Source organism: Oncorhynchus mykiss, chromosome 2 (assembly GCF_057628025.1).
Source record: "Oncorhynchus mykiss isolate SJ-2025 chromosome 2, ASM5762802v1, whole genome shotgun sequence".
NCBI lineage: Eukaryota > Metazoa > Chordata > Actinopteri > Salmoniformes > Salmonidae > Oncorhynchus > Oncorhynchus mykiss.
Window position 1 is genome coordinate 23,270,904 of NC_143023.1, and position 25,690 is coordinate 23,296,593.

Sequence of the window (25,690 nt, forward strand, 5' to 3'; positions counted from 1 at the left end):
TTTTGCATGTTTAATTAGTTAAAACCTGCATTTCCCCCTAGCAGGGAGGTTTTGCTTGTTTAATTAGTTAAAACATGCATTTCCCCCTAGCAGGGAGGTTTTGCTTGTTTAATTAGTTAAAACATGCATTTCCCCCTAGCAGGGAGGTTTTGCATGTTTAATTAGTTAAAACCTGCATTTCCCCCTAGCAGGGAGGTTTTGCTTGTTTAATTAGTTAAAACCTGCATTTCCCCCTAGCAGGGAGGTTTTGCTTGTTTAATTAGTTAAAACCTGCATTTCCCCCTAGCAGGGAGGTTTTGCATGTTTAATTAGTTAAAACCTGCATTTCCCCCTAGCAGGGAGGTTTTGCTTGTTTAATTAGTTAAAACATGCATTTCCCCCTAGCAGGGAGGTTTTGCATGTTTCAGTGCAAAAAAAAAAACTGTCACCTTCTTGGGCCCTCGGCAGTTTTCATCCCTGTTTTAAACCAGAGGAACTCCGTTTGGGGAGGTTTACAGGTGGAGGAGGTACAGGCCAGGGTGACGTTGTCTCTCTCTTTAACAGAGCCATTTTCATTTAATTTTAGGGATAAGACTGACATGAAGAAGAAACATGTATAACAAATATAGGACTTGTTGAAGGGTTAATAACTGGCCACCCTACATTAGGTAATACCTTAATTGTTTGGTATGATGACATGTACATAAAATCTAGATTTACCTGATATTTTCAGGTCCACACCCAATGACCCTGTAAATCACTGAGGGGGCTGATTACTTGTATTTGCCTCAAATCTGAAGAAGAATCTGCCACTGTCATCTTCAGTCACATTGTTGAGTTTCAGTGTGCAGTTATTGTCTTGGTCATAAAACTCTGTTCTTCCACTGTATCTTGATTTATTAGTCAGTCCAGATGTGTTAAACACTCCATCTCCTTGCTGTGAGCCATCTTGTTTTGTATCGCCTCTCGGAGTGAACCATATCTTTCTTCTAACTATCTGGGTATCTGGGTAGCTGTATATACAGTCAAATACCACTGACGAGCCTTTTGATGCACAGATAACAGTAATCCTGTCCCTGTCACGGTACCAGACAGACCAGGTCTGTGCCAGTGTGCCTGAAAACAGCCATTGAAAACATAATTGTCCTTGTGATGAGAATACCCTAACATGTATAATTAACTGAAACAAAGATAAAATGGTACCTGGCAGGGAGAGTAGAGTTAACAGAGATAACTGTAGAATATATTGACAGTGCATAGTGGCTTTAGCCCTGTAGGAAAGAGAGTTGTATTCCAGAAAATATATAATCAATACAATCTTTGATGCAAGAACGTAGTACCAACAGCTGTGTGTTATCTGACCAGCAGTGTCCGTTTGTGGAGTAGTACTGATGTCAACATACAACATTTATTTAGCTGAAATGACTGTCAAACGTATGCTGTTTGGAGAGAAAGAAATTCCAATAGCCACAACAATACCATAACCAAACCACCAAACTGATTTGTGTTATTTTGCAATAACACCCACTCGGCAAACACTGGTTGAATCAACGTTGTTTCCGAAGTAATTTCAACCCCCAAAAACTACTTTATGACATTGAATTAATGTGAAAAACTGATTGGATTTGCAAAAAAGTCATCAATATAAGGTCACTGTCTTTTTTTCACCAAACGTTTAACCCAAAATCCAATGACATGGTGACACGTGTTGCTGATTTCACGTTGACAACTCAATACCTCACAAGTAATAATTCAAAACTAGACGTTGAACTGACATCTGTGCCCAGTGGGCAGAGGCAGTATATAATATGGCATGGCATATACAAGATTAATATACTCAACAGTTTTGTTTGAATGAATTGAGAGGTTTTGAGATATCTGATTAAACCAAAACTGTAGTAATTCCACCATTACTACTAAATGTAGGATAAACAGATGACACAGACTCATTTTGCTGCTATATGTTTATTATTAGGCTTTTGAAAGTTGTGAAGGTAATAAAATAATGTATATGTTGAAAGATAATGATAAAATGATTCCACTCTGAAACCTTATAACTGTATGAAATTGATTAGAATCATAAAATGATAATCTGATGATGTGTGTAGTTTTAGTCAGAATTAGATGAAACAATGTATCTGTATAGTGGAAAAACACAGGCTGTCTGAGCAAGGCGTAGTTTAGGGTTTGAACTTGTATGTGTGTGCCGAAGAAGAAAAAAACTGTGTTAAACTGTGTTTGGGCCGAGCTGGCTAGGCTTCTGAGGAACCTATGAGAGCATAGGGAGTACTTCTCAAGGTTTCCCTAATCTCGGGGGGAATGGAACTGTTGGCTGGGCAGTGATACACAGTGGTGAGAACTATAGAGATAAAACTCACCTACTGTTTGTGTGGAAGTATGTGCGTAGGATACCTACTGTTTGTGTGGAAGTATGTGTGTAGGATACCTACTGTTTGTGTGGAAGTATGTGTGTAGGATACCTACTGTTTGTGTGGAAGTATGTGCGCAGCTATAAAGTGGATGTCTTTGTATAATGGATTTAAGAATATTCTCTGAATAAACTGTACTATCTTTTTGCCTAAACTGAGCCTTTGACTAATTATTATTAAACCCATGGTTTTACAGATCTCGGGGATTGGTCAGAGCTATTGATTGTCAGTTATTATCATTGGGATTGAAAATTCTCTTGACTAAAGGATAGACAGAGATACATGCATACAGAGATAATCTGATCACAATTATGGGATTATATTTGGATTATAACAAATACAGAGTTAAATAACAATTCCATGCATGAGTACTCATAATCCCTCACAGCATTATATAGTTCAGAATATGTTATCACATACAGAAGGTCATTTGAAGGTAATTTTACTATTTTATGTTGAAATGCTTTAGCCTACAACCTGGACATGAAAGGGAAGTTTTTAAAGGATATTTTAGATCCATGAGATCTTATTTGAAAATTAAAATGTTCTAGCCTCCAAACTTGATATGTACAGGTTTTCCATATTTGTTAAGGAGTTTTTCAATCCATGACTGGTTGTTTGAATCTTTGCTGCTGATAATGTAACAGCCCCTGACCCCCTTCACCACCGCACACGTGGTCTTCGGACCGCAGGGCGCCACCTCACAGGCCATCTCGCCGGAGTTACAGCTGCAGCGGTGGTGGCAGTTCTCCTTATAGAAGACCTCACCGGACACAAAGTAGCGACCCTTGTGGTGACAGCCACAGTTCTTCACGTGGACACACTTGTCATCGCTCAGCAGGAAACCAGGTTTGCATTGACAGCCCTCCCCTGGAGGAGTGGTGCATCCTGGGGCGGAGGACATGGAATAGCATGTGGCCGGGCACCCGGAGGCCGAGAGGCTGTAGACACTGTTCTCTGGACAGGGGAGGTCTGAAAACACACAGTGAGAAAGAAAGGTCTGTGGAATCAGTTACAATTTTACAATTTCAGGATTTCATTTAAAATGTAGGGTTTAGAATTTGCAGTCTTTATTTACTGTCAGATTCCTGTTTAAAGAATTTATGAATTGCGACTCATCATAAACCTGAAGATTAGTGATACAAAAAGCAGAGAACTTACGGCAGAAGTCTTTACTCCTCCAGACCTCAATTTTCCCTCCCTTCTCCTGACACTCTTCTACATAGTTGGTGATGATGTCACAGGCTGCCGTCAGTAGGCCGTTGTTGAGGATCATGTCATATATGCAGTCTTCTTTGTACTCATCAGAGTCCACTCTACCAATACAGTCTCTGAGGGGACCACTCTTATCCACAATGACATCACAGGCGCTGACATATTTGGGCTTTATAAGGGGGATGTCTACAACGGCACAATCTTTGCACTCGTGGGAGCAGCCCGGTACGTCAGCTACCCAGTAACTGTTTCCAAACTCCTTGGGACTCATGGGCTTTTTCCCGCTGGGCAGAAGCAGGTCGTCATTAGGGTCGTCATTGAGGTTGCCACAGAGACCACAGATGGCGTTGTGGTAGGTGCTCGGGACCTTCACCCTCACCTCGCTGGACCAGTCGAAGGAGACCTTGAGACCGAAATGAGTCTCCAGAACAGCAAAACGTCTGTTTCTGTAGATCTGAACCTCAGTGTTGTTGGAGTAGTATGGCAGAGATGTCAGGACATCGTTCACCTAAATACAGTCCAGTAAAAATAGAGAGTAGAATGGATACTATTCCGTAAGACTGTTTTTTCCCCCTTTCAAAACAGGATATTATACAAAATAGATAGGACCTTTATTACTCACCAGAACTTTGCCGTGATAATCACCTGTGACGGTGTAACTACTTCCCAACACAATGACAGTCACCACCTTGGCGTAAGAGACTCTGGTGCTGCCCCTGTTGTTGTTCTCCAGAGTCACCTCAAAGCTCTCCAGATCGGGATCTTTGGAGCAGACCCCAGCCAGCTTGTAGATACAGTTTCCCTGGAAGTCGAAGCGCTTCCCATCAAAGGTGCGGAAGTGGGGGTCCCCCTGTGCTGAGCAGGTCTTGAAGCTGAGGGGGTAGCAGTCCTGAACCCCGTTGACCACTTCACAGTGCTCACTAGCCTTGCACTTCCTAGGCATACACACCAACTTCTGTGTGGCTCCGTCGCACACACACTTACTCTGACATGTGTTGCCCTCCCAAAAGGTTTCTTCAGGCAGGTAGTAATGGTCATTGTGTGTACAGCCACACCCTGTCTCCTTGATGACACAGTGTTCACCACTGAGCACGTAACCCATGTCGCACTGGCAGCCTTCCACACAGACTTTGGAACAGATTTCGGGGACATTGGGAATGGCACAGGTAGCAGGGCAGGCAGTGCCACATAGCTCATAGTGGCTGTGGTATGGGCAAGCCAGGGCTGTTTGAGTTGAGAAAAAACAAACATCAAATGTAGTCCTAATACATTCTGCAAATTCATTTGACACATTATACACATTTCAGAATGTCTGAGTTCATAAATGTGATGTTTTGTTTTAGCTGAGAACTTACGGCAGTCGGAGGCCTTTCTCCACAGCGGTGAGACTACAACCCCAGCCTGCTGACATTTGGCCACGTAGTTAGCCAAGGTCTCACACAACACTTCCTGTCGACCCTCATTCAGACACACATCATAGAGGCAGTCTGAGGCAAACTCCTTCACTGGCACTTTCTTATGACACTGGTGAAATGGGCCCCTTCCGTCTGTCATCAAACCACAGTACTTTGGTCCAGTATAAAGTGCCCGGTCTGTTTCTGAGCACGTGGGGCAGTTGCCATTACAGACATGCCGGCAGAATGGATCACCGTCAGCAACACTCCAGGATGCCACCCACGCCGTGGTATTTGCCGAAAGCACACCTGTGGGAGTGGTGAAGTCGTCTGTTTTGTTACCATTGTAGTTGCCACAAATGCCACCGAGGTTGTCGTAGTAACTGCTGCTGATGGTCACCATGAAGAAGGCGGTCCAGTCAAACGTGATCTTCAAGCCAACATCTGTCTGGATGGTCCCTTGGATACCAGACTCTGTGATTCTGATGCTGTCAGACTCCAAACTCACAGGGAGGTCAGACCTAATGCCATCAATCTGAGACAAGAGAGAGAGAAGAGGAATTAAAGAGGACTTAAAGTGGATGGAGAGCATAGAGGATTCTTACATTCAACTTCAACATGGAAAATCTGAATCAAGTATAACTGGAAGCCACCCACCTCCACTGTCCCTCTTTGGCCACTGAGAATGGTGATCCTGTGACCACTCAGGTCTATGTTGGCTGATTTGAGGAAGGAGCCCTTGGAGTTGACTCGCGGCTCATTCTTAGTCTGGATGCTGAACTGAGGCAGGGAGGGATCTTTGCCCGTCGTATTCACCAGAATGTAGGAGCAGGTACCCATGAAGGAGAAGGGCTGGCCATCGAACGTGCTATAGTGAGGGTCACCGAACAACCAGCAGTAGGCCTTGGACTGGGCCACACATATCGCCTTATTGTTCATCACCACACAGTTTTCTTTCTCACGGCACTCAGTGTCCTCACAGGGGTCTGACAAAATGTGCATTAGAGATGCTGACATATCTTGCTCATCGTAATATCAAAATAGAACATCAATAAAGTCCATAAATCTACATCCAAATGTACTAACACAAAGCCATATATGTTTGGTTTTATTATTATTAATGTATTTCTTTACCTATGCTGTAGCAGTCCATGACTCCATTCTTCATCCCACATTTCTGACCCTCTTTGCACTGGGAGTTCTTGCAGGTGAACACTCCTGCGGCACAGCTGCAGGTCTCAGAACAGTTGCTCAGGATCACAGACTGGCCAGACTGAAAACCAGCAAAACATGTCAGTGATATCATTGAGTGTTTATACTATGGTGGTAACCATAGGATGATTGTAAACAATACATATATTTACCAAGGATAGTGATTGATTATATTATTTCCACTTTATATTTGCATTTAGCGTAGAACAGATATAGGCCTATATTTGTAATAATCACTTTAGGATAACATAGATTTGTTAATATATGATATGGCAGTTTATTTGTCGATACACAATTAACCAGTGATCACCTTGTAATAGTGTGCATCAACCACACAGCCACAGTTCTCCAGTAGGACACACTTGCCACCATCAAACACAAAGCCGTCGTCACACTGGCAGCCCTCCTGGCATAGTGGGCATTTTGGAGACTCGCTGAGAGAGTAACAGGTAGAAGAACAGGTGTCGGCACACAACTCATAGTGACTGTTAGCTGGACACGTCAGAGCTAGAAGACAGATGGAAATGGGAGGAGATGCATGTTATCAAAAAAATTAAATCAGCTTCAGCTTCAAATGTTTTTCAGCAGAGCATTAGGTCAGAAAAATATTGCACACTAAGATAAACCAGGATAAGGTAAATTAACTTCAAATATCAAAATTCACTCACGACAAAACTGGTCAGATCTCCAGCTGCTGACAAGGCCACCGGATACCTGACAGAAAGTCACATATGTCTGTAAGTGGCGGCACAGGGCATCCCCACCCTCTCCCTCCTTCATGCACTCCTCAAAGTGCTCTTGTGGTGGCACAACAGCATGGCATTGGGCAAATGGACCCTTGGTTGACTTCATGATGCTACAAGCCGGTGGGGGTCCACTGGTGGGAGGACACTTCAAGCCACCGTCACATCCTGTCTGACATTTGACCCCTTCCTGAACCACCAACCACCCCGCTGCAAACTTCTCCACAGACGGCTCCTGCAGCCCACTGGGCAGCAGGAAGTCATCCTCCTTCTTGTCATTATAGTTGCCACAGAGACCACCGGTAACACCTTTGTAAGTGGATGGTAGCTGTATGATGGCGCCAGCAACGGTGTCGTAGGTCACCATCAAGCCAAAGTCTGTTACCACGACGATGTTAATGCCGTTCTGGTAGGCCCTGACCTTTCCATCTCCGAGTGACAGTGGGAGATTTGCTGTAACGTCATCCACCTGTGAAAGGAGAAAAGATTGAAAACATCAGTTTTTCTAATCCGATGTTGCTTTTTAATACTGAAATGAATAGATCAAGACAGAAAACTACCATTATTTCCCATATAACTCTGGGAGACATAGATATCTTGTATTTGTAGGCCTGTATGTCAACCCTCCTGGTGACCATTGCATCATCCATCTTGGTCAACTGCTGCACTGATACAACAAATGGAGCCATCGATCCGTCTTTCTCCACAACCTCTGACATTTTGTACACACAGTCCCCGTGTAGGCCGAAGCAGCTGCCATCGAACGAGTGGAATCTCCTGGCCCCGCTCACATGGCAGGTGCCCGTGCTCATGGGTACACAGGCCTGCACCCCGTCTTGGACCTGGCACTTCTCACTGGGACCGCAGGCAAACTTTACATTACACTCCACGTCTCCATCCTTGTTACACACACAGCGCTCTTTGCACTGGCCGTTGGGGAAGAACACCTGGCCCATCTGGAAGTACTGGCCTTGGTGAACGCAGCCACATTCAGCCAGCAGCACACACTCGCTGTCGCTCAGTATGAACCCTTCGTCACAGACACATCCCTCAGTGCACAGGGAGTTCCCACAGCTCTCAGGCTCATCGAGGCCGCTGCAGGTCTGGGGGCAGCCTGAGGCACACACCTCATAGTGGCTGTTGGGCTTACAGGAAGACGCTACAACACATTAGGTCAAACATGATAGAATTTAATGTTGGAACCAGAAGCTGTTAGCTAGACAAATCACTTATGACTTATAGTAATGATCAAAATTGTTACAGTAGTTGTTTTGAAATACACATCTGATGTGTGTCTGTGCACTACTTACGACAGAAGCTGTCCGACCTCCACTGTTCCACCTTGGCAGGGGCATCCTGGCAGGCGGTGGTGTAGGTGCTGAGGGCGTTACAGAGGGCAGAGGCATGGCCACGGTACATACACATATCAAACACACAGTCCTCATAGTACTCTCTGGGGTCCACCTTGGCGTGGCAGTGCTTGAACGGACCGTTTTTGTCTGTGATCCTGCCACAATATTTCCCTGTTTGGTAATCAAGCATCAGGCTGTGGTCACAGGTGGGGCACTTCTTGCCGCCGCAGTCGCTGGAGCAGCCAGGGTCGTTCCCCACTTTCCAGCTGTCCCCGAATACTGTTGGGGTGTTAGCAGGGCTCCTGTCTGGTTTGAGGAGATTGTCGTTCCGTTGGCCATTCCAGTTTCCGCAGAGCCCTCCGATGAGGTCTGAGTAGGTGCTGGGGAGGGTTAGGGAGACGTGGCTGTTCCAGTTGAACTTCAGTGTCAGGCCAAATTTGGTCTTCACCACCCCGAAATACCCACTGCGGAAGATGGACAGTTGGCCGTCTTCTGTATCAAATGGCAAGTTCACATACTGGTTGTTGACCTGGGAAGAGAGAACGAAACTTGAATGGAACATGAAGGATGATAATGTCCTGAGATTTCTTCTTACATTAAGTAGTATAATCATAAAAGCTCATTGACAAAATAGACCCAGAAGGCAATTATGTCATTCATTAGGAATGGATAACATTTTAAGGTAGCTTACCAATACTTTGCCAGGGTTGTCCCTACTCATGATGATGATGTTTCTGAAGACAGTGATGGTGACTGTCTTTGTGTAAGACACTGCCGTGTTCCTCCCCCTATTCTGATTCTTTACAAGCACCTCAAAAGGTGCCAGAGATCTGTCGTCTTTGCTGACCAATTTGGAGAGAACGTAAGTACACGTTCCCTGGAAGTCGAACCTCTTGCCATCAAACGTGCGGTAGTGGGGGTCGCCTGAACCTTGGCAGGTGGCATAAGATGTTGGGTAACAATCTCTCTTACCACTCTGCAGGCCACACACCTCTGATTTCTTGCATGCTGTTGCTTTGCATTCAACCTTGGCTGTTGCTGGATTGCATTCACACTGCTTTGTGCATTTGTCATCTTCCCAGAACTTCATTCCAGACGGGTAGTATCGTCCTTCATAAGAGCAGCCACAGCTCTCCTTGGAGATGCATTTGTCTCCACTGAGGACAAAGCCCTTGTTGCATTGACAGGTCTCCACACAGGGTTCCTTGCACTTTGCTTCGGCATCTAGATCTGAACAAGAGGCAGGGCAAGCTGTGCCACACGCCTCGTAGTAGCTGTTTGATGGACATTCCAGTGCTGCAAATGTGAAATGAGAAAATATATGTAAATAATAGTGAAAAGTGCAATCTAAAAAGCTTTATGAAATGTCTGGAAAGAAAGAAACTCACGGCATGCAGTGATTATCCTCCACTCAGGGCTAATTTTGACCCCCTCAGCCAAGCAGGCATCATTGTAGCTTTTCATGTTCTCACAGAGGAACTGGTAGATGCCTTTATTGATGCAGATGTCAAATACACAGTTGTCCATGAACACGCCTGGGTCCAGGACCTTGTGGCAGCTTGCGAATGGGCCATCTTTTTTGGCCAAGAGACCACATAACTTCTCTCCCTTGTATTTCTGTTGGAGAGCCGGAGTGCAGCTAGGACATTCCCCTTGGCAGTCATCATGACAGAACAAGTCGCCATCTTCAGCTCTCCAGCTCTGGGCAAACTTCACCACTGTGGGTTCCTTGTTACCTTTGGGGTTAGTGAACTCGTCGTTGTGATCCCCGTTGTAGTTCCCACAGAGCCCACCCAGGGTGCGGAAGTAGCTGCTGGGGACAGTGATGTAGAAGTTCATGTTCCAGTCGTACATAACCTTCAGGCCAAAGTTTGTCTTCAGAACAGCATAGCTGCCACTATACACCACCGTTAGGTTTCCTCCGGCCAGGGTCACAGGCAGGTAGACATTCTCACCATTCACCTAAGAAAAGATCAATAAGCATATGGAAAAACCACTCAGTTCATCTCCTGGATTGACCAAATTTACCATGGAACCGAGCCCAACTCTGATCATTTCCCTCTGGTCTCTTGTTACTCACCTCAACCTTCCCTTTATGCGTGCTGATCACAACAGTCAGCCCATAGACCGTGACTGAGACTTTCCTCACGAAAGACACCCTCTTGTTCCCTCTGTGGTTGTTCTTGGTCAGGACAGTGAACGGGATGAGACCAGGTTCAGATTTAACAACCGTGGCCATGACGTAAGAGCAGGTGCCCTGGAAGTCAAACCGCTCCCCATCAAAGGTGAGGTAGTGGGGGTCCCCCACAGCCCTGCAGGTGGACTTGGACTGGGCCACACATATCGCCTTATTGTTCATCACCACACAGTTTTCTTTCTCACGGCACGCAGTGTCCTCACAGGGGTCTGACAAAATGTGCATTAGAGATGCTGACATATCTTGCTCATCGTAATATCAAAATAGAACATCAATAAAGTCCATAATTCTACATCCAACTGTACTAACACAAAGCCATATCTGTTTGGTTTTATTATTATTAATGTATTTCTTTACCTATGCTGTAGCAGTCCATGACTCCATTCTTCATCCCACATTTCTGACCCCCTTTGCACTGGGAGTTCTTGCAGGTGAACACTCCTGCGGCACAGCTGCAGGTCTCAGAACAGTTTCCCAGGATCACAGACTGGCCAGACTGAAAATCAGCAAAATATGTCAATGATATCATGGAGTGTTTATACTATGGTGGTAACCATAGATTGATTGTAAACAATACATATATTTACCAAGGATAGTGATTGATTATATTATTTCCACTTTATATTTGCATTTAGCGTAGAACAGATATAGGCCTATATTTGTAATAATCACTTTAGGATAACATAGATTTGTTAATATATGATATGGCAGTTTATTTGTCGATACACAATTAACCAGGGATCACCTTGTAATAGTGTGCATCAACCACACAGCCACAGTTCTCCAGTAGGACACACTTGCCACCATCAAACACAAAGCCGTCGTCACACTGGCAGCCCTCCTGGCATAGTGGGCATTTTGGAGACTCGCTGAGAGAGTAACAGGTAGAAGAACAGGTGTCGGCACACAACTCATAGTGACTGTTAGCTGGACACGTCAGAGCTAGAGGACAGATGGAAATAGGAGGAGATGCATGTTATCAAAAAACTTAAATCAGCTTCAGCTTCAAATGTTTTTCAGCAGAGCATTAGGTCAGAAAAATATTGCACACTAAGATAAACCAGGATAAGGTAAATTAACTTCAAATATCAAAATTCACTCACGACAAAACTGGTCAGATCTCCAGCTGCTGACAAGGCCACCGGATACCTGACAGAAAGTCACATATGTCTGTAAGTGGCGGCACAGGGCATCCCCACCCTCTCCCTCCTTCATGCACTCCTCAAAGTGCTCTTGTGGTGGCACAACAGCATGGCATTGGGCAAATGGACCCTTGGTTGACTTCATGATGCTACAAGCCGGTGGGGGTCCACTGGTGGGAGGACACTTCAAGCCACCGTCACATCCTGTCTGACATTTGACCCCTTCCTGAACCACCAACCACCCCGCTGCAAACTTCTCCACAGACGGCTCCTGCAGCCCACTGGGCAGCAGGAAGTCATCCTCCTTCTTGTCATTATAGTTGCCACAGAGACCACCGGTAACACCTTTGTAAGTGGATGGTAGCTGTATAATGGCGCCAGCAACGGTGTCGTAGGTCACCATCAAGCCAAAGTCTGTTACCACGACGATGTTAATGCCGTTCTGGTAGGCCCTGACCTTTCCATCTCCGAGTGACAGTGGGAGATTTGCTGTAACGTCATCCACCTGTGAAAGGAGAAAAGATTGAAAACATCAGTTTTTCTAATGAAGTGTTGCTTTTTAATACTGAAATTAATAGATCAAGACAGAAAACTACCATTATTTCCCATATAACTCTGGGAGACATAGATATCTTGTATTTGTAGGCCTGTATGTCAACCCTCCTGGTGACCATTGCATCATCCATCTTGGTCAACTGCTGCACTGATACAACAAATGGAGCCATCGATCCGTCTTTCTCCACAACCTCTGACATTTTGTACACACAGTCCCCGTGTAGGCCGAAGCAGCTGCCATCGAACGAGTGGAATCTCCTGGCCCCGCTCACATGGCAGGTGCCCGTGCTCATGGGTACACAGGCCTGCACCCCGTCTTGGACCTGGCACTTCTCACTGGGACCGCAGGCAAACTTTACATTACACTCCACGTCTCCATCCTTGTTACACACACAGCGCTCTTTGCACTGGCCGTTGGGGAAGAACACCTGGCCCATCTGGAAGTACTGGCCTTGGTGAACGCAGCCACATTCAGCCAGCAGCACACACTCGCTGTCGCTCAGTATGAACCCTTCGTCACAGACACATCCCTCAGTGCACAGGGAGTTCCCACAGCTCTCAGGCTCATCGAGGCCGCTGCAGGTCTGGGGGCAGCCTGAGGCACACACCTCATAGTGGCTGTTGGGCTTACAGGAAGACGCTACAACACATTAGGTCAAACATGATAGAATTTAATGTTGGAACCAGAAGCTGTTAGCTAGACAAATCACTTATGACTTATAGTAATGATCAAAATTGTTACAGTAGTTGTTTTGAAATACACATCTGATGTGTGTCTGTGCACTACTTACGACAGAAGCTGTCCGACCTCCACTGTTCCACCTTGGCAGGGGCATCCTGGCAGGCGGTGGTGTAGGTGCTGAGGGCGTTACAGAGGGCAGAGGCATGGCCACGGTACATACACATATCAAACACACAGTCCTCATAGTACTCTCTGGGGTCCACCTTGGCGTGGCAGTGCTTGAACGGACCGTTTTTGTCTGTGATCCTGCCACAATATTTCCCTGTTTGGTAATCAAGCATCAGGCTGTGGTCACAGGTGGGGCACTTCTTGCCACCGCAGTCGCTGGAGCAGCCAGGGTCGTTCCCCACTTTCCAGCTGTCCCCGAATACTGTTGGGGTGTTAGCAGGGCTCCTGTCTGGTTTGAGGAGATTGTCGTTCCGTTGGCCATTCCAGTTTCCGCAGAGCCCTCCGATGAGGTCTGAGTAGGTGCTGGGGAGGGTTAGGGAGACGTGGCTGTTCCAGTTGAACTTCAGTGTCAGGCCAAATTTGGTCTTCACCACCCCGAAATACCCACTGCGGAAGATGGACAGTTGGCCGTCTTCTGTATCAAATGGCAAGTTCACATACTGGTTGTTGACCTGGGAAGAGAGAACGAAACTTGAATGGAACATGAAGGATGATAATGTCCTGAGATTTCTTCTTACATTAAGTAGTATAATCATAAAAGCTCATTGACAAAATAGACCCAGAAGGCAATTATGTCATTCATTAGGAATGGATAACATTTTAAGGTAGCTTACCAATACTTTGCCAGGGTTGTCCCTACTCATGATGATGATGTTTCTGAAGACAGTGATGGTGACTGTCTTTGTGTAAGACACTGCCGTGTTCCTCCCCCTATTCTGATTCTTTACAAGCACCTCAAAAGGTGCCAGAGATCTGTCGTCTTTGCTGACCAATTTGGAGAGAACGTAAGTACACGTTCCCTGGAAGTCGAACCTCTTGCCATCAAACGTGCGGTAGTGGGGGTCGCCTGAACCTTGGCAGGTGGCATAAGATGTTGGGTAACAATCTCTCTTACCACTCTGCAGGCCACACACCTCTGATTTCTTGCATGCTGTTGCTTTGCATTCAACCTTGGCTGTTGCTGGATTGCATTCACACTGCTGTGTGCATTTGTCATCTTCCCAGAACTTCATTCCAGACGGGTAGTATCGTCCTTCATAAGAGCAGCCACAGCTCTCCTTGGAGATGCATTTGTCTCCACTGAGGACAAAGCCCTTGTTGCATTGACAGGTCTCCACACAGGGTTCCTTGCACTTTGCTTCGGCATCTAGATCTGAACAAGAGGCAGGGCAAGCTGTGCCACACGCCTCGTAGTAGCTGTTTGATGGACATTCCAGTGCTGCAAATGTGAAATGAGAAAATATATGTAAATAATAGTGAAAAGTGCAATCTAAAAAGCTTTATGAAATGTCTGGAAAGAAAGAAACTCACGGCATGCAGTGATTATCCTCCACTCAGGGCTAATTTTGACCCCCTCAGCCAAGCAGGCATCATTGTAGCTTTTCATGTTCTCACAGAGGAACTGGTAGATGCCTTTATTGATGCAGATGTCAAATACACAGTTGTCCATGAACACGCCTGGGTCCAGGACCTTGTGGCAGCTTGCGAATGGGCCATCTTTTTTGGCCAAGAGACCACATAACTTCTCTCCCTTGTATTTCTGTTGGAGAGCCGGAGTGCAGCTAGGACATTCCCCTTGGCAGTCATCATGACAGAACAAGTCGCCATCTTCAGCTCTCCAGCTCTGGGCAAACTTCACCACTGTGGGTTCCTTGTTACCTTTGGGGTTAGTGAACTCGTCGTTGTGATCCCCGTTGTAGTTCCCACAGAGCCCACCCAGGGTGCGGAAGTAGCTGCTGGGGACAGTGATGTAGAAGTTCATGTTCCAGTCGTACATAACCTTCAGGCCAAAGTTTGTCTTCAGAACAGCATAGCTGCCACTATACACCACCGTTAGGTTTCCTCCGGCCAGGGTCACAGGCAGGTAGACATTCTCACCATTCACCTAAGAAAAGATCAATAAGCATATGGAAAAACCACTCAGTTCATCTCCTGGATTGACCAAATTTACCATGGAACCGAGCCCAACTCTGATCATTTCCCTCTGGTCTCTTGTTACTCACCTCAACCTTCCCTTTATGCGTGCTGATCACAACAGTCAGCCCATAGACCGTGACTGAGACTTTCCTCACGAAAGACACCCTCTTGTTCCCTCTGTGGTTGTTCTTGGTCAGGACAGTGAACGGGATGAGACCAGGTTCAGATTTAACAACCGTGGCCATGACGTAAGAGCAGGTGCCCTGGAAGTCAAACCGCTCCCCATCAAAGGTGAGGTAGTGGGGGTCCCCCACAGCCCTGCAGGTGGACTTGGACTGGGCCACACATATCGCCTTATTGTTCATCACCACACAGTTTTCTTTCTCACGGCACGCAGTGTCCTCACAGGGGTCTGACAAAATGTGCATTAGAGATGCTGACATATCTTGCTCATCGTAATATCAAAATAGAACATCAATAAAGTCCATAATTCTACATCCAAATGTACTAACACAAAGCCATATATGTTTGGTTTTATTATTATTAATGTATTTCTTTACCTATGCTGTAGCAGTCCATGACTCCATTCTTCATCCCACATTTCTGACCCCCTTTGCACTGGGAGTTCTTGCAGGTGAACACTCCTGCGGCACAGCTGCAGGTCTCAGAACAGTTTCCCAGGATCACAGACTGGCCAGACTGAAAATCAGCAAAATATGTCAATGATATCATGGAGTGTTTATACTATGGTGGTAACCATAGGATGATTGTAAACAATACATATATTTACCAAGGATAGTGATTGATTATATTATTTCCACTTTATATTTGCATTTAGCGTAGAACAGATATAGGCCTATATTTGTAATAATCACTTTAGGATAACATAGATTTGTTAATATATGATATGGCAGTTTATTTGTCGATACACAATTAACCAGGGATCACCTTGTAATAGTGTGCATCAACCACACAGCCACAGTTCTCCAGTAGGACACACTTGCCACCATCAAACACAAAGCCGTCGTCACACTGGCAGCCCTCCTGGCATAGTGGGCATTTTGGAGACTCGCTGAGAGAGTAACAGGTAGAAGAACAGGTGTCGGCACACAACTCATAGTGACTGTTAGCTGGACACGTCAGAGCTAGAGGACAGATGGAAATAGGAGGAGATGCATGTTATCAAAAAACTTAAATCAGCTTCAGCTTCAAATGTTTTTCAGCAGAGCATTAGGTCAGAAAAATATTGCACACTAAGATAAACCAGGATAAGGTAAATTAACTTCAAATATCAAAATTCACTCACGACAAAACTGGTCAGATCTCCAGCTGCTGACAAGGCCACCGGATACCTGACAGAAAGTCACATATGTCTGTAAGTGGCGGCACAGGGCATCCCCACCCTCTCCCTCCTTCATGCACTCCTCAAAGTGCTCTTGTGGTGGCACAACAGCATGGCATTGGGCAAATGGACCCTTGGTTGACTTCATGATGCTACAAGCCGGTGGGGGTCCACTGGTGGGAGGACACTTCAAGCCACCGTCACATCCTGTCTGACATTTGACCCCTTTCTGAACCACCAACCACCCCGCTGCAAACTTCTCCACAGACGGCTCCTGCAGCCCACTGGGCAGCAGGAAGTCATCCTCCTTCTTGTCATTATAGTTGCCACAGAGACCACCGGTAACACCTTTGTAAGTGGATGGTAGCTGTATAATGGCGCCAGCAACGGTGTCGTAGGTCACCATCAAGCCAAAGTCTGTTACCACGACGATGTTAATGCCGTTCTGGTAGGCCCTGACCTTTCCATCTCCGAGTGACAGTGGGAGATTTGCTGTAACGTCATCCACCTGTGAAAGGAGAAAAGATTGAAAACATCAGTTTTTCTAATGAAGTGTTGCTTTTTAATACTGAAATGAATAGATCAAGACAGAAAACTACCATTATTTCCCATATAACTCTGGGAGACATAGATATCTTGTATTTGTAGGCCTGTATGTCAACCCTCCTGGTGACCATTGCATCATCCATCTTGGTCAACTGCTGCACTGATACAACAAATGGAGCCATCGATCCGTCTTTCTCCACAACCTCTGACATTTTGTACACACAGTCCCCGTGTAGGCCGAAGCAGCTGCCATCGAACGAGTGGAATCTCCTGGCCCCGCTCACATGGCAGGTGCCCGTGCTCATGGGTACACAGGCCTGCACCCCGTCTTGGACCTGGCACTTCTCACTGGGACCGCAGGCAAACTTTACATTACACTCCACGTCTCCATCCTTGTTACACACACAGCGCTCTTTGCACTGGCCGTTGGGGAAGAACACCTGGCCCATCTGGAAGTACTGGCCTTGGTGAACGCAGCCACATTCAGCCAGCAGCACACACTCGCTGTCGCTCAGTATGAACCCTTCGTCACAGACACATCCCTCAGTGCACAGGGAGTTCCCACAGCTCTCAGGCTCATCGAGGCCGCTGCAGGTCTGGGGGCAGCCTGAGGCACACACCTCATAGTGGCTGTTGGGCTTACAGGAAGACGCTACAACACATTAGGTCAAACATGATAGAATTTAATGTTGGAACCAGAAGCTGTTAGCTAGACAAATCACTTATGACTTATAGTAATGATCAAAATTGTTACAGTAGTTGTTTTGAAATACACATCTGATGTGTGTCTGTGCACTACTTACGACAGAAGCTGTCCGACCTCCACTGTTCCACCTTGGCAGGGGCATCCTGGCAGGCGGTGGTGTAGGTGCTGAGGGCGTTACAGAGGGCAGAGGCATGGCCACGGTACATACACATATCAAACACACAGTCCTCATAGTACTCTCTGGGGTCCACCTTGGCGTGGCAGTGCTTGAACGGACCGTTTTTGTCTGTGATCCTGCCACAATATTTCCCTGTTTGGTAATCAAGCATCAGGCTGTGGTCACAGGTGGGGCACTTCTTGCCGCCGCAGTCGCTGGAGCAGCCAGGGTCGTTCCCCACTTTCCAGCTGTCCCCGAATACTGTTGGGGTGTTAGCAGGGCTCCTGTCTGGTTTGAGGAGATTGTCGTTCCGTTGGCCATTCCAGTTTCCGCAGAGCCCTCCGATGAGGTCTGAGTAGGTGCTGGGGAGGGTTAGGGAGACGTGGCTGTTCCAGTTGAACTTCAGTGTCAGGCCAAATTTGGTCTTCACCACCCCGAAATACCCACTGCGGAAGATGGACAGTTGGCCGTCTTCTGTATCAAATGGCAAGTTCACATACTGGTTGTTGACCTGGGAAGAGAGAACAAAACTTGAATGGAACATGAAGGATGATAATGTCCTGATATTTCTTCTTACATTAAGTAGTATAATCATAAAAGCTCATTGACAAAATAGACCCAGAAGGCAATTATGTCATTCATTAGGAATGGATAACATTTTAAGGTAGCTTACCAATACTTTGCCAGGGTTGTCCCTACTCATGATGATGATGTTTCTGAAGACAGTGATGGTGACTGTCTTTGTGTAAGACACTGCCGTGTTCCTCCCCCTATTCTGATTCTTTACAAGCACCTCAAAAGGTGCCAGAGATCTGTCGTCTTTGCTGACCAATTTGGAGAGAACGTAAGTACACGTTCCCTGGAAGTCGAACCTCTTGCCATCAAACGTGCGGTAGTGGGGGTCGCCTGAACCTTGGCAGGTGGCATAAGATGTTGGGTAACAATCTCTCTTACCACTCTGCAGGCCACACACCTCTGATTTCTTGCATGCTGTTGCTTTGCATTCAACCTTGGCTGTTGCTGGATTGCATTCACACTGCTTTGTGCATTTGTCATCTTCCCAGAACTTCATTCCAGACGGGTAGTATCGTCCTTCATAAGAGCAGCCACAGCTCTCCTTGGAGATGCATTTGTCTCCACTGAGGACAAAGCCCTTGTTGCATTGACAGGTCTCCACACAGGGTTCCTTGCACTTTGCTTCGGCATCTAGATCTGAACAAGAGGCAGGGCAAGCTGTGCCACACGCCTCGTAGTAGCTGTTTGATGGACATTCCAGTGCTGCAAATGTGAAATGAGAAAATATATGTAAATAATAGTGAAAAGTGCAATCTAAAAATCTTTATGAAATGTCTGGAAAGAAAGAAACTCACGGCATGCAGTGATTATCCTCCACTCAGGGCTAATTTTGACCCCCTCAGCCAAGCAGGCATCATTGTAGCTTTTCATGTTCTCACAGAGGAACTGGTAGATGCCTTTATTGATGCAGACGTCAAATACACAGTTGTCCATGAACACGCCTGGGTCCAGGACCTTGTGGCAGCTTGCGAATGGGCCATCTTTTTTGGCCAAGAGACCACATAACTTCTCTCCCTTGTATTTCTGTTGGAGAGCCGGAGTGCAGCTAGGACATTCCCCTTGGCAGTCATCATGACAGAACAAGTCGCCATCTTCAGTTCTCCAGCTCTGGGCAAACTTCACCACTGTGGGTTCCTTGTTACCTTTGGGGTTAGTGAACTCGTCGTTGTGATCCCCGTTGTAGTTCCCACAGAGCCCACCCAGGGTGCGGAAGTAGCTGCTGGGGACAGTGATGTAGAAATTCATGTTCCAGTCGTACATAACCTTCAGGCCAAAGTTTGTCTTCAGAACAGCATAGCTGCCACTATACACCACCGTTAGGTTTCCTCCGGCCAGGGTCACAGGCAGGTAGACATTCTCACCATTCACCTAAGAAAAGATCAATAAGCATATGGAAAAACCACTCAGTTCATCTCCTGGATTGACCAAATTTACCATGGAACCGAGCCCAACTCTGATCATTTCCCTCTGGTCTCTTGTTACTCACCTCAACCTTCCCTTTATGCGTACTGATCACAACAGTCAGCCCATAGACCGTGACTGAGACTTTCCTCACGAAAGACACCCTCTTGTTCCCTCTGTGGTTGTTCTTGGTCAGAACAGTGAACGGGATGAGACCAGGTTCAGATTTAACAACCGTGGCCATGACGTAAGAGCAGGTGCCCTGGAAGTCAAACCGCTCCCCATCAAAGGTGAGGTAGTGGGGGTCCCCCACAGCCCTGCATGTTGCTTTGGAGATGTGGACACAAACCCCCTTTGTACATTCTTCTTTTTCTCTGCATTTGACTTTCTCACAGGGGTCTGGTGGTAGAGTGGGTGGGGCAGTGCCTGAGGGAGTACAGAAGCAACGTTCAAGACTAATTCTAGTTTTCATGCAGTGCATTTGTTGTGTTGTGTTGCGTTGCGTTTTGTTTTTTTGTGTTGCGTTGCATTGTGTTGTTTAATAGTTGTCCTATTTAACGTGGGAGGTGTTGAGGGGCAGTCAATAGGCCAGTTAAGTGGATGTGTCAATTAAACAGCGTACCTTTGGAACATACTCCTGTTGTAGCGTAGCCGTCCCTTGGCATACCACCATAAACGTAAACAGCCATGAGGGAGTCGCCTTTGATGGAGAAATGCTGTTGCTTCTCTCCCAATGGAATATTTACCCACATGTACTTAGGGTCTGAGTTGAATAATGTCCATTGGAGAGATTTCACACATGTATTTTTCTCACAGACTTTAACGGTGTTGATCCCTTCCCTCTCGGAGACAATGACCAATGTGCTCTCGAATTTGCTCTGCGTGTCCACCGACCACTCGTTGGCCAGATCAGACGTTGGGAGGATGTTGGTGAGGAACGGATCGTAGGGCTTGTTGTTGCTGAAGTACATCACCATGACCTTCTTATCACTTTTGATGATCAGCGGATATTTGGGTTGGACATTAACCACATACGCCTGCCCCGCTTTCAGCTCTTTAGCAGTGGATAGCTTTCCCTCAAAGATCTTAACTAGAGTGTTGTCCTCTGAGGCCACAATGTTTACAAAGTCAGTTGAATTGGACATGTGCATGGAAGGAACCAGGTAATTGGTGGAGAGGCTCTGTACTGGTAGCAGTTGTTCGTAGACGTGATTGCAGCGGCCTCCATCTGCAACGCACTCGTGTCCCCCCAGGACCGCCACAGGGAACTTGGCTTTGACCCTGGTCCCAGTGAAAGTGGTGTAGCTTTGGTAGAGATAGACCTGGTATGGGTCCATAGTAACAATCACCGCCTGTCTTTGCTTCCAGGAATCCACGCCACTGAGATTTATGTTGGAGACAGGGATGATCGTGATCTTGTTGGGCTCTTTGCCATTGACAATAGACATAAGCTTGTGCATGTTGCTTGGACCCTCATCGGGGGTGAAGACCACATAGTCAGTACCCAGCTGGTCAGTTGGATAGACCACACTGCTGTCTCCGGTTGAGAACTTGTAGTTGAAGGCCACCACTGAGATGTCAGAGTTGGAGGTGACCTGCACTGTTTTGGTGGAAGCTCCTGGACCCCCAATTTCAGCGTTACCAGGTATGGTGATCCATTTGGTGTTCTGTTTATCTATTTTCACTGAGGTGGAGAAACCGATTGCATTGACCTGAATTTGAACAATGGCTGGATAATCCTGTGTGGTTATGGCCAGTTGAAGACTCTGATCATCATGGTAGCTCAGCAAATAGTTAGGCATAAAGGCAGTAATGAACTCCCGCCCCACTGGGCATGATCCACTGACCACTAAACATAAAGGAAGAAAGACAATTTTACAGATGAGCATCTGCATTCTTTTTGCAACCATTTGACTAATGTAATATCAGTTTAATAATGAATAGTTTACTATAGCTTAAATACAGGACAATTGTCTTGCTCCGACTGCTCTTGTTGAATTCACTGACTGTCAAGTGTCAATTTAGTAAGGCACACAATAATTCGTTTTTGCTTGAATGACATGATTGTATACAAATGTTTGTGTACATAACAGTACAGATGCTGTCGCTTCCCCCTGCATAGCTTTATAACCAGTATTATATGTCTATAATATAGTGTGCCCTGCAGAACAAACAACATAAATGTACTATCTAATTAGAGGAGGCAATAAAGATTTCATTTGCCAAGCTACTGTATTTACAGTGCCTTGCGAAAGTATTCGGCCCCCTTGAACTTTGCGACCTTTTGCCACATTTCAGGCTTCAAACATAAATATATAAAACTGTATTTTTTTGTGAAGAATCAACAACAAGTGGGACACAATCATGAAGTGGAACGACATTTATTGGATATTTCAAACTTTTTTAACAAATCAAAAACTGAAAAATTGGGCGTGCAATATTATTCAGCCCCTTTTACTTTCAGTGCAGCAAACTCTCTCCAGAAGTTCAGTGAGGATCTCTGAATGATCCAATGTTGACCTAAATGACTAATGATGATAAATACAATCCACCTGTGTGTAATCAAGTCTCCGTATAAATGCACCTGCACTCTGATAGTCTCAGAGGTCCGTCAAAAGCGCAGAGAGCATCATGAAGAACAAGGAACACACCAGGCAGGTCCGAGATACTGTTGTGAAGAAGTTTGAAGCCGGATTTGGATACAAAAAGATTTCCCAAGCTTTAAACATCCCAAGGAGCACTGTGCAAGCGATAATATTGAAATGGAAGGAGTATCAGACCACTGCAAATCTACCAAGACCTGGCCGTCCCTCTAAACTTTCAGCTCATACAAGGAGAAGGCAAGAAGAAAGCCATTTCTTAAAGATATCCATAAAAAGTGTTGTTTAAAGTTTGCCACAAGCCACCTGGGAGACACACCAAACATGTGGAAGAAGGTGCTCTGGTCAGATGAAACCAAAATTAAACTTTTTGGCGACAATGCAAAATGTTATGTTTGGCGTAAAAGCAACACAGCTCATCACCCTGAACACACCATGCCCACTGTCAAACATGGTGGTGGCAGCATCATGGTTTGGGCCTGCTTTTCTCCAGCAGGGACAGGGAAGATGGTTAAAATTGATGGGAAGATGGATGGAGCCAAATACAGGACCATTCTGGAAGAAAACCTGATGGAGTCTGCAAAAGACCTGAGACTGGGACGGAGATTTGTCTTCCAACAAGACAATGATCCAAAACATAAAGCAAAATCTACAATGGAATGGTTCAAAAATAAACATATCCAGGTGTTAGAATGGCCAAGTCAAAGTCCAGACCTGAATCCAATCAAGAATCTGTGGAAAGAACTGAAAACTGCTGTTCACAAATGCTCTCCATCCAACCTCACTGAGCTCGAGCTGTTTTGCAAGGAGGAATGGGAAAAAAATGTCAGTCTCTCGATGTGCAAAACTGATAGAGACATACCCCAAGCGACTTACAGCTGTAATCGCAGCAAAAGGTGACGCTACAAAGTATTAACTTAAGGGGGCTGAATAATTTTGCACGCCCAATTTTTCAGTTTTTGATTTGTTAAAAAAGTTTGAAATATCCAATAAATGTCGTTCCACTTCATGATTGTGTCCCACTTGTTGTTGATTCTTCACAAAAAAATACAGTTTTATATCTTTATGTTTGAAGCCTGAAATGTGGCAAAAGGTTGCAAAGTTCAAGGGGGCCGAATACTTTCGCAAGGCACTGTATGTTTCACCATAATGTTAGATATTAACAAATAATCAACTTGCTCAATTCTGGTAGTAATTACATAACATGGAATATTGAAAGGTAAACTGTGATTCTTACCTATGAATAGGCTGACAGCCACACAAAGCTCGAAAGTTGTCCCCATGGCTGGAAACTAAAATGCACAGTCAACAAATGACATGGGGAAAAAATGGAAAATGGATGTAAAAACGAAATTAGTTTGGTTTTAGATTATATTATAGAAAAGCTAATGACAGGAGAGAAAACAAATATAATTCATTTTAAATGCATTTACTTTCATTCATTTATATACATCAAAAAATGACATAAATATTTTGTAAATATAAATTAGTTTGCATTTATACATTGTACATGTATTTACAAAGATAAGAAATAGTTTATTTCAATTCACTTTCAGCTCTGTAATAATTTGGTCTTCAACTGATTCTATTCACCATTTATTCTAATCCAAAAGACTGACTTGATGTCCGTACTTTACCTGTTGGTGGGACCATGAAGGATATAACAGACAGGGAGGGATGAGAGGGTGTCTTATATTGTGAAGAGGATGGGTAAAAAATAACACATCCTTGACAAAATATTGAATTACCGTACTTATTAAGTCAACATAGCATATGCATGACTGTAATGCGTATATTGACAACTGCGTGTCTGAAGTTTCCATCTAATCAAAACATTTACATTAGGCATACATACATCTACCTCATTCCCATACTGTAATTATTTATTTTGCTCCTTTTGCACCACAGTATCTCTACTTGCACACCCATCTTCTGCACATCTACCATTCCAGTGTTTAATTGCCATATTGTAATTACTTCACCACCATGGACTATTTATTGTCTTAACTCCCTTATTTGACCTTATTTTCTCTCACTGTATATAGACTTTAATTTAAAAAAATTCTACTGTGTTATTGACTGTATGTTCTGTTCATTCCATGTGTAACTCTGTGTTGTTGTATGTCTCGAACTGCTATGCTTTATCTTGGCCAGGTTGCAGTTGCTAAAACTAGCTTACCTGGTTAAATAAAGGTGAAATAAAAAATGTAAAATGTAAGCATTGTATTATTCCTCATAAACAATACTTTTAAAATAAATTGGAAACAAACATCTGTTTCATAAAATGTTACCTCAATCTACCTCAATATATATAAAATAAAACATATTCATGGATTTATTTATAATATAAAATAACAATGTACTTTCAAATTATTCAAATTATCATGTGCTTTTAATTTATTGTTTTAAGGCAATATTTAAACATGGATTAGAAGAAGTGCTCGTTACTTACATATGGATGTTTTAAGTGTATGTCAACAGAACATGGCTTAAGTGAATGTCAATAGGAGACGGGCGAGGAGAGCTTACACAAATAAAACCAACCATGGAAACCATTACAGAAACGTTGTTATTGAAACAGGATATGAGAGCCACATCTTTATTTACTGGCAGCTCGATCAAGAATAGGGTGACAGAGGTCTGAACAAGAATTGACTATAGAACCATGAGGATTTTGGGGGTGTGACGAGAGGGGTGAGGTCAGGATTTCTTAAATACACATGATATAGTGAGTATCTGAAATGCATTACAGAGCTACTAACATTTATTAAACCCTAACTTTAAAATGTACTCTCTTTTATTTCTTTTTTTTCACCTTTCCTTAACCAGATAGGCCAGTTGAGAACAAGTTCTCATTTACAACTGCGACCTGGCCAAGATAAAGCAAAGCAATGCGACACAAACAACAACACAGAGTTACACATGGAATAAACAAACGTACAGTCAATAACACAATATAAAAAGTCTATATACAGTGTGTGCAAATTGCGTAAGGAGGTAAGGCAATAAATAAGCCATAGTAGCGAAGCGTAGTGATGCTAATCCAGCGATCGGTTGAAGAGCATGCATTTAGTTTTACTAGCGCTTCAGAGCAGTTGGAGGCCACGGAAGGGGTGTTGTGTGGCATTAAGCTTGTTTGGAGGTTTGTTAACACAGTGTCAAAATAAGGGCTAGATGTATACAGATTGGTGTCGTCTGCGTAGAGGTGGATCAAAGAATCACACGCAGCAAGAGCGACATCGTTGATATATACCGAGAAAAGAGTCAGCCCGAGAATAAACCCTGTGGTACCCCCATAGTGACTGCCAGAGGTCCGG

General features: G+C 44.9%; 1 protein-coding gene across 1 annotated transcript; it reads right to left on the bottom strand.

Moving 5' to 3' along the window:
- Positions 1 to 1,928: 1,928 nt before the first annotated feature.
- LOC110538705 (IgGFc-binding protein) lies at positions 1,929 to 24,288 on the bottom strand. Its single transcript, XM_090193374.1, has 31 exons — positions 23,611 to 24,288; positions 20,396 to 21,622; positions 19,859 to 20,199; positions 19,167 to 19,740; positions 18,470 to 19,074; positions 17,737 to 18,307; positions 16,987 to 17,585; positions 16,352 to 16,895; positions 15,994 to 16,190; positions 15,606 to 15,744; positions 15,132 to 15,457; positions 14,440 to 15,013; positions 13,743 to 14,347; positions 13,010 to 13,580; positions 12,260 to 12,858; positions 11,625 to 12,168; positions 11,267 to 11,463; positions 10,879 to 11,017; positions 10,405 to 10,730; positions 9,713 to 10,286; positions 9,016 to 9,620; positions 8,283 to 8,853; positions 7,533 to 8,131; positions 6,898 to 7,441; positions 6,540 to 6,736; positions 6,152 to 6,290; positions 5,675 to 6,003; positions 4,979 to 5,552; positions 4,246 to 4,847; positions 3,570 to 4,131; positions 1,929 to 3,380 (listed from the first exon to the last, which is right to left on the bottom strand). The coding sequence occupies exons 1-31, from the start codon at positions 23,654 to 23,656 to the stop codon at positions 2,956 to 2,958; spliced, it is 14,445 nt and encodes a 4,814-aa protein (XP_090049500.1). The 5' UTR covers positions 23,657 to 24,288; the 3' UTR covers positions 1,929 to 2,955.
- Between the last annotated feature and the right edge of the window lie 1,402 nt (positions 24,289 to 25,690).